The 16,627-nt window shown below is 43.4% G+C and overlaps 1 protein-coding gene across 9 annotated transcripts in view; it reads left to right on the forward strand.

The window, feature by feature from the left end:
- Positions 1–16,627, forward strand: part of TENM4 (teneurin transmembrane protein 4) — a 1,293,844-nt gene that overhangs the window by 1,008,228 nt on the left and 268,989 nt on the right. For 5 of the 9 annotated variants that reach the window (XM_063326345.1, XM_063326336.1, XM_063326354.1 and 2 more), the window contains one exon: positions 15,597–15,794. The exons of the other annotated variants lie outside the window; for them this stretch is intronic. In XM_063326345.1, the coding sequence (XP_063182415.1) occupies positions 15,597–15,794 (198 nt within the window). The remainder of the gene's footprint in view (positions 1–15,596; positions 15,795–16,627) is intronic. 9 annotated transcript variants of the gene reach the window in all.

The raw sequence follows: 16,627 nt of genomic DNA on the forward strand, positions 1-16,627 counted from the left end.
CTACCTGAAGAGCTTTAAATGATTGTAACTCTTACCAATACAGTTATAAACCCAATATTGTAGCAGAAAACTATTTCTTAAAATGAGCTAGCATCTGTACGCCATTTGAGACCTTGAAATATCAGCCTATTGGAATATCTTTGTAGGTGTGATAATCTGAGGAGTTAGTCAAGAAAACACTTATAGGCACAGGTAGTATCTTTTATTACAAGTGATATACTCAGAAAATGTAGACAAGCTTTCTTCAAACCTGAAACAGAAGCAGCAGACTTCACAGCTAAGTGCAAGCTTAGAGAAATTGCTTAGAGTTTATAAGAGAGCTTGTACAAGTGTATATATTTTTGCAGGGTAAATGGCATGGAATAATGGCTACCAGAACCCTTTTTTGTGCGTGTGTCAGGACTTTTACTGTTCACACCAGAATGACCACTTTGATTATGAAGTAGCTCTACTGCTGCCAGACTCCAGAGCCTCCGCTTTCTTTGACTGGAAGACCAGAATACTCAAACAGTGCCAGGTGCTGGTTTAGCTACCTCAGGGACATGCATAATAAACATCACAAGCGTGTAACAAAAAGGAAATGTCATGCCTTTTCACATCTATCTTTGCATCAGCTTCAGCATAAAAGAAAATGAAAAGAAAAAAAAAAGAAAAAACAGAAGATAGCACAGTTATTGTGCAAGAGCAGACAGGTCCAACCAGAGCTGCCTTTGAAATAGCCTTAGACAAGCAACTCTGGAAAGCTTCAGATGCAAAAAAAGTTTGTCAACAGCGCCTTTACCTGCCCATTGCTAGAATCCCAAGCGTAAACGAGTTTTACTGTAGCTTCTGCATACGCTGAGCCTATGACAGGGAGCAATGAGCGTTTGTCTTCCTTAAAACATCTCCAAATGCGTGTTGTTTTCCCACGGGCGTGTGGTGGGTTAGTTTATGCCCAAAGGCACAGGGACAGACAGCAGCTTTTCTCAGCCAATGGCACTAAAAATACAACTCATTCTTTCTGTACAAAGTCTGTGTGCAGGTGACTCTTGACCATTTAAGACACATTTGGAAATAACCCACGTTTATCATTATGAACGTTAATAATTTCAAGCATTGGCTCTTAAGCATAATTTTGTTTGTTTGATTGATTATATAAACAGCCACACACCAAAATCCTCTTACTGTCTTCACCATGAGCTCTGGGTTCTCTGCACCTACAAAAAAATCAAGTTCCAACATAACCAAAAAATCCCGATCTGCTTGCTGTCAGGGCCTCAACACTCAGTGACTTCAGCATTTCCATTTAAGTAAAGAAAGGTGAATTTTGGTTCTTTGGTCTAAGGACCAAGCTCTGCAAACCAGGACTTTTACACACACTCCATCACACATAACTTAGAAGCCTAAGAAACCTGGTGAAATTTGGGATATTCGGTCCCAAACAGATTAGGACCAGTCCAGTCTACATGGGAAAGCCATTTAAATTTTGCTTTTTATGCTTCCTCTATAGCGGAATTTGAAGGAGGCAGATGGCCCTGAAGATAAGCAGAGGGAATTCCAGTCAACCCACCATATGGAATCCCTTCCCATCTTGATGGCACAGGAAACTTGGGTGTCTCCTATGTGTTTTCCCACATGAATATCCTAAGTCTTCCAGTGAAACTAGTAGGAAGCCTTTGAATGTCAGTTTTTATAGCCATCTTCTGAGGATGGGTGTGTGACAACACCACCCATCCCTTCTGAAATAATTTCGGAATTGGAGCCTTTCCCCAGGAAATGGGAAAACTTGATTCTAGGCTCCATTCAGTTTGGGTGGGATCAGCTACTTTTAGGCCTTTTGAGGATTTAAGAGGGGTCTTCATCTCAGTGTGCACTCCAGCAAGGTTGCACAAGAGACAGGTTTCTCTCTCTTATAGTACTTATTTTAATGTTAAAAAATAAGGGAAGCAGCAGGTTAAGCAGCAAGACACTTAATGAGCACAGAAACCTACACAACTGGGTAGTCCCTGGAAGTGATCAAGTTTGCTGACCATCTTGAACTTCAGGAATCTCCCCAGCACCACTTACATTCATTTTGCTGTCTCCTGTGACTTTTAACACTTTACAAACAAAAGACAATTGATCATACCGGAGAAGCTGGCGAATCATGGCATAGACAAGTGTACTCTTGGTTGGGTTAAAAACTGGCTGGATGGCCGTGCCCAGAGAGTTGTGATTAATGGGGTGAAATCCTCTTGGCGGCCGGTCACCAGTGGTGTCCCTCAGGGCTCAGTTTTGGGGCCAGTTTGGTTTAATATCTTTATCAGTGATCTGGATGAGGGGACTGAGTGCACCCTCAGTAAGTTTGCAGATGACACCAAACTAGGTGGGAGTGTTGATCTGCTTGAGGGTAGGAAGGCTCTACAGAGGGACCTGGACAGGCTGGATTGATGGGCCAAGGCCAATTGTATGAGGTTTAATAAGGCCAAGTGCCGGGTCCTGCATTTCGGTCACAACAACCCCAAGCAACACTACAGGCTTGGGGCAGAGTGGCTGGAAAGCTGCCCAGCAGAAAAGGACCTGGGGATGCTGGTGGACGGCCAGCTTAACATGAGCCAGCAGCATGCCCAGGTGGCCAAGAGGGCCAACAGCATTCTGGCTTGTATCAGCAATAGCGTGGCCAGCAGGAGCAGGGAAGTGATGGTGCCTCTGTACCCGGCACTGGTGAGGCCTCACCTCGAGTGCTGTGTTCAGTTCTGGGCCCCTCTGTACAAGAGGGACATTGAGGTGCTGGAGCGTGTCCAGAGGAGAGCGACCAGGCTGGTGAGGGGTCTGGAGACCAGGCCATATGAGGAGAGGCTGAGGGAGCTGGGCATGTTTAGCTTGGAGAAGAGGAGGCTGAGGGGAGACCTCATTGCCCTCCACAACTCCCTGAAAGGAGGTTGGAGAGAGGTGGCTGTTGGCCTCTTCTCCCAGGTGAATAATGACAGGACCAGAGGAAATGGTCTGAAGTTGCGTCAGGGGGGGTTTAGATTAGATATTAGGAAGAATTACTTTACTGCAAGAGTGGTCAGGCACTGGAACAGCCTGCCCAGGGAGGGGGTTGAGTCACCATCTGTAGAGGCATTTAAGAAATGTCTAGATTTGGCACTTCAGGGCATGCTCTAGTGGCAGAGATTGTAGGGGTTTGGTTTTTTTTTTTTTGGTGTGTATGGTTGGACTCAATGATCTCAAAGGTCCTTTCCAACCATGAAGATTCTATGATTCTATACATAGAGCAAAAAAGTCATACATTTTGAAAAGCTTTTTCCACTTCTAGAATTTTCAAGTTCGTTTTAGTTATTCTTTCCTATCTTGTTCTAATATCCTTTTACTTTACACATCAAGGTCAGTTCTTAGAGGATACTGAGCAATTAAATGGCTTGATTGCAGTGCCTAAATAAATATGCCAAGTAAGGAAATTAAAGGTCTGGATAATTATCCTAACACAGAAATCCTTGCTTATTTCATCCTTCTTCTTGCTGATAAGCAGTAGCTGCTATGCTTGTTTAAATTTCTCCAAATAATTCTTAGCATTTCTTTCCAGACAGCCTTTGAATTTTTCCAGGTAATTCAGTGAAATGCTTCAGAACTGGCTGGTAAATGTATTTTCCAAGCGTTTTCATAAGGATGTGACAAAGGGACACTTTAGGAGTTCAAGTAGGGGCTAAGTTTATAATACTGTCTTCACTAATAGGATCACTGTACTGGATGTGACATCAGGAAGAAACAGCTCAGAGAAATAACATGGCTACTGGATTTTTCTGTATGTCAGACCAGAAAACACTTTAATACAAGATTGCATGCAATTCTCCCATGAGAATTATAACAGCCTTGTGGAAAACTGGGCTCTAGATTGACCTGTTTTACCTGTTTTTTGGGTTTGTTTGGGTTTTTTTTTTTGGGGGGGGTGTTGTTTTGGTGTTTTTTTTAAAGGAAATACATCACTCAAAAAATTGTCCAGGAGAGAAAAAAAGCCTCTCCTCTGTGCGTGCCGGTGCCGCACAATCAAACTTTAAAAGAGCATGGGGAAAACAGCTCATAAGAATGTGTGCAGAGATAGCCAAAAGGTAAAAATTAGGGCAAAGCTGAAGCCAGAGTTGCTCATTAAAGTGTGGTGGAACCGCTGTAACGTCTGCAGAAATGCCTCGAGGGCTGTTTAGTAAGAGCTTCTCCACTCCAGCCATTTGGCCGACACACATGTGGACTGCAGAGCAACCTGATGAAAGGCAGCTGGGTCTGCACGGTGCTTGCAGATCGGGGCCTTCAGTTTGAAAAGAATTTTAAGAAAGAAAATAGCTGGATAAAATATTGAATAGTGTACAGAAGGTCAAACCTGTCAAAGAGGTCAGGCAGGTAATCATCAAAATTAGAGATAAAAGAGACCACTATGTTACTTAGTCTGCTCCCCAGCCTACCGAAGAGTGTTCAGTGCAGGATAACATAAGCACATCTGAGAGTGGGTGGTGTTAGACCTCTTGAAACCCTGGAACAGGTTGCCCAGCCTAATTGATCAGGAATTTAAAATTAGACTTGTTACAGAAAGGACTTCTATGCTGTAGTGAATAACTACCTCAAGAAAACCAACAAGGGCTGTTTGTCACACAAAACATAAAGATTCTCTGCTCCCGTTAGCATTATATCACAAAAAACCCCGTTACATTTAAAAAAAAAAAAGCAAGCAGGAAATATTTCATCACTAGTTACATGTTAATTTGGGGGTAAACACCTTAGGCTGAGAAAAATAATTACCTATGAGTTGGAATACACATAGCACATACTGTTTCAGCACTCAGGAAAAAAAATAAGGACTGTCAGTCATCTCGCTTTCTCACATAACTTTGATTACTATGTAGCATCAGAAAGAGATTTCTCCCTCTACCATAGGGTGTAATTAATTGCCTTATGGGAGCACTGCAGGGCTGGAATTATCCGGTGATGGGGAAAGGTTCGTAGATCAGGTGGACTGGAAGTTTGTTGTGTTCTGGCAAAACCTGTAGAACATTTTCACATGGGTTCAGGTGCTGTATTTCCAAGCACTGCATTCTTTTTTAACACTGCCCTCATCTTTCTAAAATGGCTTTTTCTTCAAGATAACCAATTCCTTTAACTATCCCTCAGAAAAACAGACAGAGGCTGGGAGAATGAGAGACTGCTGAGTGAATCAGACCATGGGTATACTTTCCCCTGTATTTAGCTCTACTGATTATAGCCCACGTTGCTGTGAATCTTTGTCCGAACGACTGGGATTTATTTTTTCTTACAAATAATTCTCATGTGCCTTTTATGTGTTTTGAATTACCATTACCTTCCCTCTATCCAGAAAATCGCTTTTACTTGAGACCTTTCTTTGCATAGTGACTTGAAAAATTTCACATTTTTCACTGAGCAGGGAACTGAACAAAAGTCAAGGTAAAGATTTTTTTCTTATGAGGCAGAAGTCAGTAAAGCAATGATTAAGGTATTCAAATTGCAGCTTTAAAGATCTTAATCAAGGCTTTGGAGAAAAAAACAATAACATCAATGATGTCTCTGAAAGTTTCTGAAGTTTTGCTATTGCATTTGCAAGCTGGTTTGTTGTCTGTTGAAAGACATACAGTCACTTTGGAGGAAAAATAATTGTTCCCATTTTAGGACTGGAAATACCATTCAATACCCTGAAACTTTGTCTCTACCAAATTACTTTTTGCTTGCAGGTGACTGTTGCTCTTTACTTGCTAATGTTGTTATAAGCCTGAAAAAAATATAAAGCAAATCACAATTTTTGGTGCAATATCAGTTTTTTTCTAGGATAATATTGTCATATTCCTCCATTACCTTCTCGGGCAATACCACTGACTGGCAATCCTTCCTAGGAGAGCACAGCATCCCCTACAGAAGCACAGCGATATTCTGGCTCTTTGCCTTAGCAAGAATTCAGGAAGTTTTCTGGGAAAACAAAGCTGAAGTGCAGGTTTATAAGGGACAATTTTAGATTAGAGCAATGAGGGTTGTGCATCTTTGCAGGTTTTTCAGTAAGCGTGTGGTCTTCACTTCAACCTCCCTGGAAGCGTAGCCTTCAGCTTGTAGCAAAGGGACACTCTCAGCCTCTCACTGCCTGCAGAACATTGTGAACAGTTCTCCTCCACAATAATTACAGCTACTCGAGCACAAACAACCTCCCTACTCTTACAGCTTGCGTTGCAAGAACACCTAATGGCCAAACACAAGATCAAGGTCCTGCTGTTTCTCTAGCTTCACATGCACAAGAGGAGAAGCAGCCCATGTCTTGAAAAGCTTGCAGAATAAATAGACAAAAAAGATCGAAATTACTGTAATATGCAGGATAGGTCTGATTTTTTAATGAGCTGTGCCAGGCACAGGGTATGTGCAAGACTCAAATGGGTTCCTGGGGGAGCATAAGGTGGAAGTCAAATGAGAGTCCAATGCATAAGGATCAGACGAGACAGGTCTGAAGAGTTCTTCTCCGGGTTACACAGCAGGTCTCTCTCAGAGTTGAAGGGAAAGGAATTACACCCACCATCAACCTGGGCGCAGAGAGACAGACGGAGGGGTCCTGCAGGCTGGCCCGTCCACAGCAGAGCGCTGTGCAGAGGTGCAGCCCCGTTAGCACGGCACCATGCCCTGCTGCTTGTGTCTAGAGCACATTAATTCAGGCTCAGCATTGTTCTGGCGCAGCCCTGCTGCTTCCTGTTCTGCTGGAGACTCACACTTTCTACTACTTTCAAGTCCAGAGACCCAGGGCGAGCTCACAGAAAGAAGCTGCTATGGAAAATAACCTTTCTTCTTAATCAGATCCCTTTAGATGCCCATCGAAGAAGAGTCTTTTAGCACTAGATTGCCTTGATCTTTTTTCTCAGCTGAAGAAAGAGAATGATCTTCTGAACCGTGACTCTTAGATGTCGAAGGGAGGCTGTTTGCTTTGTTTGAAACCATGCACTGGAAAAAAAGGTCTTCCCAAAATTAAGGGAGATTGGCTAGAATGTAAGAAATAACAGTCACCGGAAAATGACTTCCATACAATTTTAGGGATGCAAGCATCCAACCCTAATGGGGATAAAGAGGGGGATCAGGAGGAAATTGTCCCAGTAAGTGTAAGAGGCCAACCGAGTACGTTCATTAGCTTTATGCAGCAGAGAAATCCAAAGCCAACAGTAATTTTAACAAAAATAGGAACAGATACAATCTCTTTATTCAGGCAACATCCCTCTCACCCCAAATTTCCTCCCCAGAGAGTTTACGGATAGATGGGTTGGATTCTCACTGCAGTATAACTTCGACACCCCTTTGTCACGCTCCAGAGATCTGCAGCCGAATGTTTTCCTTGGACTGTACTTACTCAGGCAGACCATGTTTCTTCCCAAGAGAAGCATAAAATATCATTGCTTCAAAGTTCTCCTTCACTGCAACTTTTATGTCCAGCTGCCTATGCATTTAGTTTCCACTTCCATCGCTACTATAGAGCACCTTTGTCTGTGAGCGTGGAAGGGAAGCGTTAAGTCTGCACGTGTGATGGGGCTTTAGTTATGATGAAGCAAACTGAAATATCACTGCCAAAAATGTGCCAGTGAGATTGCCTTATCTTCAGGCAGGTTCTAGACATGAAGCCCAGGGTTCATGCCACTTTCACTTAGGCACCTGAGTTAGGATCACCCAAGGCTCCCTGCGTAATCAATGAAGAGAAATAAGACACTCCAATGCAAACTGTGGATAAGTGGCCTCTGAGAGATACGGCTGCACTTCCCTGATACCCTACAGTGACTATGCTGCACGATGGCACATTATCCTTTTGTTTCCCCAAACAAGTCCTGGATTTCTCTTAACAACTGCAACTTTCATTCCTTTCTAGAGATGCTCCTTTGTGATTGTCTAGTTAACAGGGGGAAATACAGATTTTATTCCTTAACAGCACAGTTTGCTTCATTATTTTACATACAATGTATGTAAACCCCATCCCCACTGGCCAGTAAGGTCCCAAAGTCTACCACTGATCATGAGCTGAACTTGTGGATTTTTTGGTGCTTTGGCTATAGGATGATTTAGTTTTGCTCCCTATAGGATCTAATGTCATGCAATTTTGGTTGGTTTCTAGCATTTCACCGTTTCGACTCCTCTGGCATTACTTCAGAAGTTAATTTTAAAAAATCAGGGCAAATCACCGCAGAAGATATTTGTGTAAATGTTATTTGCTGGGGCAGGTGAAAAAGTCTTGCAGTGGCCCATGTATAATTACACTTCCTTGCTAGGGAAACAGGAATATGAGAGGGTGCTTTGCCTTCCCCAAGCATATCAGGAAAGTTTTGCAAGGCTAGTGTAAACCTTTTTATTAGCATTAAGCTTAGCGAAAGCAATTTCTACAAAGCCTACAGTTTGGTGTTCAAATAAAGGAAAATGGACCTTTTAGGAGATTTGCATGTAATCATTCACACAGAACTTCATACTTTCTATTGGGTGTTTTGGATCAGGTAGAGCATTAGTGTCAGATTGAGAGAGGCCATTTCACGGGCAGCTCATCAGCCTTCCTCCTGATTACATTATTCTTTTACAAGTTGGGTCTGAGTAAAGCTGCACAAGCTTTTGTAATGCTGATCCCTAATTAGGGGCTCACGTTTCCCTTAAAACTTTAGATGATGTGAATTACTTGCGTAAATATTTCACAAGGAATGATATAAATATTCTGTGGTGATTAGGATTGTTTATACCGTCTCTATCGGAAGAGAGTCTGTCTTTCTTGATCCTTGGTTCTTTGATTTTGAAAGAGATACAAGCAATCTCCCATATAGTTGGAAATTACATTACCTGTTTGCGCTTTTGAATAACAGCACAATCTCAGCCTTGGAGACTGATGTTTTAGAAAATTGTGTAGCTAACTTACACAATGTTTCCACTGTTGTGCCTAAAAATGAGCAAGCTGACTTTCTGGCTCAGGCAATTGCCCACGTAATTTTCTGAAAATCTGCCGAATTATTTTCTTGTGTTGGCAAAAAATTCTAAGTGCTGCTCCCGGAGCACCCCAAGCCCCGGAGGAACTGTGTTTCAGAGGGGAACGATTTCCTCCCTGCTCCTCTCCATCTTGCTCAATCGATAATTGTTTTCTGCTGGTTTGGGTCAGGTCAGTAACTTCAGGAGCTGGGGGGAAAGGAGATCTGAGGTCTGGGTTATTTCTTGTCCCTTTCTTCCTTCTGCTTCATTTGGGGAATAACTGCAGAAGGCCCAAACGCTCAGTCCATGGTCTGTGCTGGGACAGAGGCAGATAAGAGACATACAGTTGTGTTGCTTTTATATATCCCAGCATCACACTGTCCCTCACAGAGACACCACCCCTCTAGACGTTTTCCACCCAAAGGAAGATCTTCCTGCAGTGTGTCCTGCACGAACAAGAATGTTCCCGAGTTCCTGCTGAAAGTGACTTTGTGACTTCCTTGATAAGAAAATACACCATCCTGGCAAATGGATAAAGAAAATCATTGCATATCTGCGTAGCATAGGGGAGGGAAAAACACAATTTGGAAGAGTAAGACAAATCACCCACAAGGCAGGTGAAGTCCACATAACATATGTTCTTCATACTCCACTTCAGTCCAAGTGAATTTATTCATTCCTTCTTAACCTTGCACGGCCCTTTTCCCCCAATATGCCAGTCTTGAGACAGGGCATGTGATTATTTCTCATTTTCGAGGCCCAACTACTCATTTCTTAATTTTGGTGACATGGCAGCTGCCCAGGTTTTTCTTGTTAAGATGATATTCATTTGCCCCCTTTATTTCATTTATTTTCCCCTCTGGCTCCATAGCTATAAATCAAATACACAAAATTAAATTAAATAAAATAAACATAAGTGCAGGTGGAAATTCAGGAAATATAAATAACTAAGAGTATTTTTCCAAGGCTGCTTTTTTAATCAATTCTAAACACAAGATATATATTCCCTGTTAAACTAAGAATGTTGTGACCACCTATTGTTAAAGAACAGCAATAAATCTGTGCAACAATTCCTTACTCCTATGATTCACTGACATGTTTTGCCAGAGAGCTAGTTGAGCTTGCTCTTTTTGCAGAGGTGTTTTACGCTGTCCACAGGAAAGGCATGATATGCTGCCATGAGAGGCGTGAATGCTGTTTGTCCCTTAGGAAAATTCCTTCTTTCTCCTTTCACCTCTGAGGGAGTGAGGCTCTTGGATGCTAAGAAAGCAGTCTTTTACCACGTGATAATCAGGGCTCGTCTTCAAATAATATGTTCCCCTTCACGTTGAAAAGCAAAATGCCAGATATTCTCCCACTCCCCTCCTCGACCCAGCAGGACTGTGACGCCCTGAAATACTAGTGGAGCAAATCACTGCGTTTTATATTCTGCGGGGAATGGAAACTGCCAAGCAGGCAGGGCACTGCCCTTCCCACCTCATCCCGTGCGTTGTCAGCAATCCATCTCAGAGGCGCTGCTTGGGGATGTCCCCATGCCCACTCTGTCTGTCACCTTTCAAATATGGCCCTCTCGCATAAGAAGGTCTCAGGCCTGCAGCGCTGCTTCATGCTTGTGGCGTCTTCATCACTCAGATGTGGTGCGGGATGAAATTGCTTGAGTTTTAGATTTATGTATTAATTAATTTCTTTTATCAGACAGAGGTAGCTAAGTGTTTCCGTTGTATAAGCAGGTCATGGTTTTCTCCAGCGCCAGGACTAGCTACAGTTTTAATATAGATCAATAAGATTTAGTTTCGATGTCAATAAAAATCACTCAAAACCACTGTGCAAAGTGAGGGGTAGACAAAAACAGAAGTGCATCTGTTTACACTCTCTGTCTTTTGACAGGATAATACACCCAGCCAGCACACTACAGAGTACACTCTGCTATCACTGCACCCACAGTGCACACTGGTGCCCTACATTTTAAAGGCCAGAGCTGTGTTGTGATGTACTTTGTGCGTAGCAGTGCCTGCCATCACTGGTGCACCAATACCGCTGTTACAAACTTTCATATTTTAAGGTTGTATAAAGGCCAAGCATTTTTCAGCGGCATGACTTAATGCTAAAGTTCTTACGTGAGAACTGCTGTAGTTGCTGGACTGAGGTCATCGTGATGACAGTACTTCTGCTCGCCTTCCCCTGTCCTTCTTCCATGGTGGGAATTCTGCTAATTCAAAATATTTTGAGTGTGCCAAATAGCATTTTAGACTCTTTCGGGGGCTAAAGATACAGTATGCAGATACAGGAAACATTAGCATTTTGAAGCAAATTATTTCTCTTCTCTGTGCCTCATTTTCCTTAGCTGTCAGATCTGTAAGTCTGCTCCCCAGACAACTTATCAGCCAATCTGATAAAAGATCCCAACAGATCCCACAACAGTATTTCAAAGCTTATACACTCAATGCTTGTAAAGCTCCTAAAGATTCTTGGCTGAAGCTTGACAGAAGAAAGTACGATGGGATAAAAGCTGATATTAATGATTCATTGATTGCAGATAATAGCATTCTGGGTACATTGAACACTATTAAATCCCATTGCCTGGTGGTATTGGTTCTGTGAAAAGTCAGCATTAGTATATCTACTCTTTTTCACCTCTTTTGAGACAAATTGTAAACATATGAGTATAATCCGCTAAATATAGTCTATGAAACAATTTACTGTCCTTCATCTAAAAGTATCTCCTTGAGTGTTCTGTATTCCTGGCAGCCCTTCTATTCACACTAGCATGAATATACCCGTTTTAAATCAGCTCTTGATCTGTGAAGGCCACCAAATCCTGCAAGAGACAGAGTAATTCTAGAAACACAGTATTCTGAGATATTACAGCCAAATGTGTAGCATAAAACAAAGGCATGTTTATTGTTTGTCCTTCTTTCCCCTATTTCGAGTCTGCTCTGGTCTGTCTCTTCCCTAAATTTGAAGTGGTTGCCTGAATTTTGCAGAGTTCCTTAGTTAAGCTGGGAAACAGATTCTTTGTGTTAACCTATTTCCAAAGTTTGTGTTTCCTAAGTACTTTCATAAATCTACCAGAGACGGTAACATATCTTCCCCTGATTTTTTTTTTTAATCTTAATCTGAAATACTGCCACATAGATAAAATAGAAGTTTAGGTTCTGTTTTCCTCTGAATATGTGCAAGTAACGTATCATTCATACAGAGACATTCAACTTGTATTATTCCTGCCTCAAGTCCAAAGAACATAATTTTGACTGTTCACTGCAAGCGGATACGTAAGATTGTTACAAATTGATGCCAAGGGGCCCATACTTGGAATGCGCTTTATTTTTCTTTGAGTTAGCTTCCAAATTGCAAGAGTGTGCATAATGAATGTGTTATCTAGTCCTTCTGTTTTGTGTTTTTGAAGGAGAAACAGCACATACCACAAAGTGACTTGGCCTACTTGCCCAGGTTCCATAGCAACCCGGTATTGCTGCGAATTCATTTTGTACTAATCAATTAGAAATTTTGCTCTGGCAGCTGGAATGAAAGCTTATGGGCCGAATCCTCCTTGTTTTACTTGGACCTGCAGTCGCAGTAAATTCAATGAGATACTTGTCTGAGAAGGATATGGACTTGTATCTTTCATCTCTCTCTTGGCTTATTTTTTTGTGAAAAGCTCAGATCCAATTTTTGCTTTTCTGTCCAAGCAGAGAAAAAGCGGCAATTCTCTTAAAGGATCCGCAACTTAAGACACCCTTGTCTTACAGAGTTGCTGACAGGTTAAAAAGGAAGGTATCGCTTTGCTCCCCATGTAATTTAACTGATTGTTGTCAGCACAGCTGACCAGAGCACACTTTCCATCCAGCAGCTTGTAAAATCTCCTGTTGCGTCCACCCCAATATCGCGTGCCCAAAAGGGAATTTTCCAGGGAACACGGTGGTATGTGCCAGTGCCCTCCACAGCACTACAGCCCTCAGGAACGTGGTTAGTATGAGCGATTCCTAGGGAACCCTCCCTTGTAAAGGTCAGCTCCTGCAGCACTGGAAGTGTGTGTAATGACCGTGAAAGTCCACGGGAACTTCTCACATGCACTCTGCAAGGGTGCAATTGATTAAAACCCAAAGTTTTCATTGAAGAGGTTTTAGGGTTTTTTCTCATTAATTTTCTTTTTTCCAAAATTGCAATACCGGGAGATGGGGAAAGGCTATAGCAAAAATCTTGACCTGCAGCCATATGGAAATGGCGGGAAGTTTCTGATGCGGGCTGACAGAAGCACTGACATTTTGCTTTTAGGTTTACCAATCTAAATTCAGCTCATTCTGCTTTTGGTCTTTATGTCCAGACTACAGTGCTCATGCCAAGCATGCTGTCTGACCAAAACACAGGCAGAGCACTGAAGGTCTACTGTCATTTACCACACAAGTTTTTTTTTTGTCAGGGGCAGTCACACCATCAACCTCCTTTTTATGTTTTTTTGGGTAAACAAGTCAGAGGCTTGAAATAATTTTTTAAATCTAGTTTAATCCCTCAATGGCTGGAAAAATGTGTCTTCAAGTTACAAAGTACACTGAAAAACTGTATGGGTCTATAGGAAGACATAGGTTTAACACTTTCTTTCCATTTCACTCATTGTCACGCTGGAATTCAGGCTCTGACTACACAGTATTAGAAATACATGTCATCCTGTTCTGTGACAAACACAGAGCAAATCAAAGTTACGATTTAAACTTTACTACATGTTAGGGCTCATCAAATCTCCATTGCAATGAGGATGACGCAGAGTAGACTGTCCTCCTCCTACAGCACACCAGAGTCAGAGCTGAACCTCCATTTGCGTGTCAGGGTCTGCGTCAGGGAAAGCAGTTTTCATCCACTTGCACGTGCTCCCCCCCCCCCTTTTTTTTTTTTTTTTTTTTTTTTGCTGTCTCTCTCCAGCTTCTACGGGTAGTTAACACAATGGGAAGGTTACAGCCTTGGCACCATAAAAAGGGTCAGGGACTGTGAAGCAGGCTGCAGATTCCTTAAAAGCTGCATTCCTAAAGGAGGAACTTCTCTGTCTGGAGGGTCGTCAGAAGGAGCGAGACCCAGACAACTCCAGTGCTGATCATAAGAAAACACAGAGGGCTCACATCTTTACAGCTCACATGCTTTAACGACTGCAGCTCATGCCAGAAAGCGTAGGCTCTCCACCAAGGCTGTCTTCTCCTTTGGGTGGCCACGGTCAATTGAGTGCCTCTGCGCACAGGTACAGCCCTGTACTGTCCCCGGTTCCCAGGCTTTGCCTCCAATGCCACAATTTCTACCTTTGACTATAATCAGCAATTTATAAGATCTGCATACGCCAGGGAGGTGACATCCAAGGGCTTATCACAAGAAAAAAAAACAACTGATGACCAAGGTGGAAAGAAACTTAGCAGAACAAGCTTTGGGGGATTTAAATGTTGAACCCGCTTTATTGTTTTGGGTTTGTGTCTTTTTCTCAAGTGTTCATGTTGTGTTTACTAAGAAATATTGTACAGCTATGTCCTGTGCTATGTTATGTTTAAAATGTGTTTTTTTAGAAACTGATCGTTTTTTAAGTTTGCTAGTTTTCTTGTGCTGTTATTATTTTGATGGATTTTGCATGGTAACATTTCAGTACTTGGGAAAATGCGGGAGATTAATCATTATGACTTTCAGATCAAACGTATCAAGGGGAAAAGCTCATGTTTAAATGCATTGTCCTGTATTTTAGCCTATTACATGTCTGCGTTCATATTCCCCCTGTTTTTATTGATGTACTGCACATATCTGACCTCCACGTTTGCCTGATAGTTTTTTCACCAGTTTGGGGTTTCTGATTTCCTAGTTTTGTTTAAAAATCTGATTGGAATAAGGCCCCGATAACCATTAATTATTTACGGTATGCTTTTTGAATTGGATCTACTTAACCTCCACGTACTTGATCCAATTTCCTCGCAGTCAGTAGAAGCTCCTCCTTGATCAGGCGCAGCTTTATGTAAGAAACTCATCTGCGGCATTTCTCAAGATCTGAACAACTAAATGACGCTGTCTGCCCTGATCTTTGCTTCTGCCCTGTATCAGCTCGCCGACATCCTTCAACACCACACAGCGATGACTGGCCCTCTCCTCCACCTCCCGCCCGCCTGCGGCAGGATTCAGGCTGTTTGCCTCATAAACCCGATAACGGCATGATTAAACCCAATCTCCACAAGACCTTTACCCTTTCCACGTGAAATCTGAAATAATTTACCTCACAACACGCTGGGCAAAACTTCTCCGTTAGTACAACGCAGCCCGGCATCGGCGCTTGGCGTCGCTGACCGGGTGTGCCCACGGTGTGGCACGAAATATTATCGGGGCTCCCTCCCATGCCAAAAACTTAAAAAAAAACAAACAAACAAAAAACCAAAACGATGGATATGAGTTTTAGGGGACTGTTACCCTCAGAGCAGCCGGCGGGCAGATACGTGCAGCCGGCCGCCCCTCAGGCATTGCGGGGGGGGGGGGGGGGGGGGGTGATGGCGGGGGGCGGCCTTCCCTAGTACCCCGGCTCAACTTTTTTTTGTCTCTCTGTCTGTGTTTTGTCGCTTTTTGTTCATTTTATTTATTTTTTGTGTTGTTTTGTTGTTTGTGTCCCCCCCCCCGCCCCTTTTCTCTCTCTGTGTCCGTCCGTGTGTGCTTGTGGCCCGCAGGTCCCCCCCTGCGCTGTTCGTCCGCCTCCTCCACCCCCCCCGAGCAGTCCCCCTCGCCGCCGGCCAATGAGGGCCCGGGGCGGTTGCTGGGCAACGGCGCGGCCCAGCCGGCCGCCGACTCTGACTCTGAGGAAGAGTTTGTCCCTAATTCATTCTTAGTTAAAAGTGGCTCTGGAAACCTCTGTGTCGCCGCCAACGGTGAGTGACTCCTCTCTCTCTCTACCTACTTTACTTCCTCGGTCTGACAGCGGGGGTGGAGGTTGGCTGGCGATGTGCCCCTTGGGTTGATTTGGGGGTATTATTTCGTTTAAAAATAACAAAAATAAATAAATTGGGGAAGGGGGATAAAAGCGGGGGGGGGGGGAGGAATCACCTCATAAAGGTTGAAAAATACCTCATAAAAGTTGTAAAAATGCAGCAATGGGAAGGTTCGTGCTGGCCGCTGGGTGCATTGCTGTGGTAAGAGATGAGCTCAAAAACTTCACCTGAGTTGAAGGCTGGAGCCCCCTCCCTTCTTTTTTTTTTTTTAAGGGAGAGGGATTTTGTGTTTGTTTGGGGCTTTGTTTTTTTCCCTCTGGCTGAAAAACTCACTCAAGAACCCCCTTTCTCTGTGAGGGGCTGGCGGGGCGCAGGGTTGAGGGGAGGGTGGCCAGGTGGGCTGAGAGCGGCCTGGAGGCTCCCGCCGCTGTCAGAAACCTGTCACTGAAAGGGAACATGGATGGAAAAGGGAGTGCCGAAACCCAAGAGTTTCCTTGTGAGTTGTGACAGTGGCATCAGCGCCGTGTGCTCAGCCTCAGAGGCCAAAGGAGGGTGTCTGCGTCCGAATCTCCCTCAGAGGGGCTGAGCGATGCCCTCAGGGGTAAGTATTTGAGGCAGCAGCACAACCCTGGGCTTCTGGGATGCTCTGAGGCTCCCGGATCGGGAGGTGAGGGTGCTCCAGACCATGCTGCTTAAACAAATTTCAAGAGGAGGAATGAGATTCACAGTACTCTGCTGCAAAGACAATGAGTTGTAAACGGAGAGGTAACGCT

This window comes from Chroicocephalus ridibundus, chromosome 1 (assembly GCF_963924245.1).
Source record: "Chroicocephalus ridibundus chromosome 1, bChrRid1.1, whole genome shotgun sequence".
NCBI lineage: Eukaryota > Metazoa > Chordata > Aves > Charadriiformes > Laridae > Chroicocephalus > Chroicocephalus ridibundus.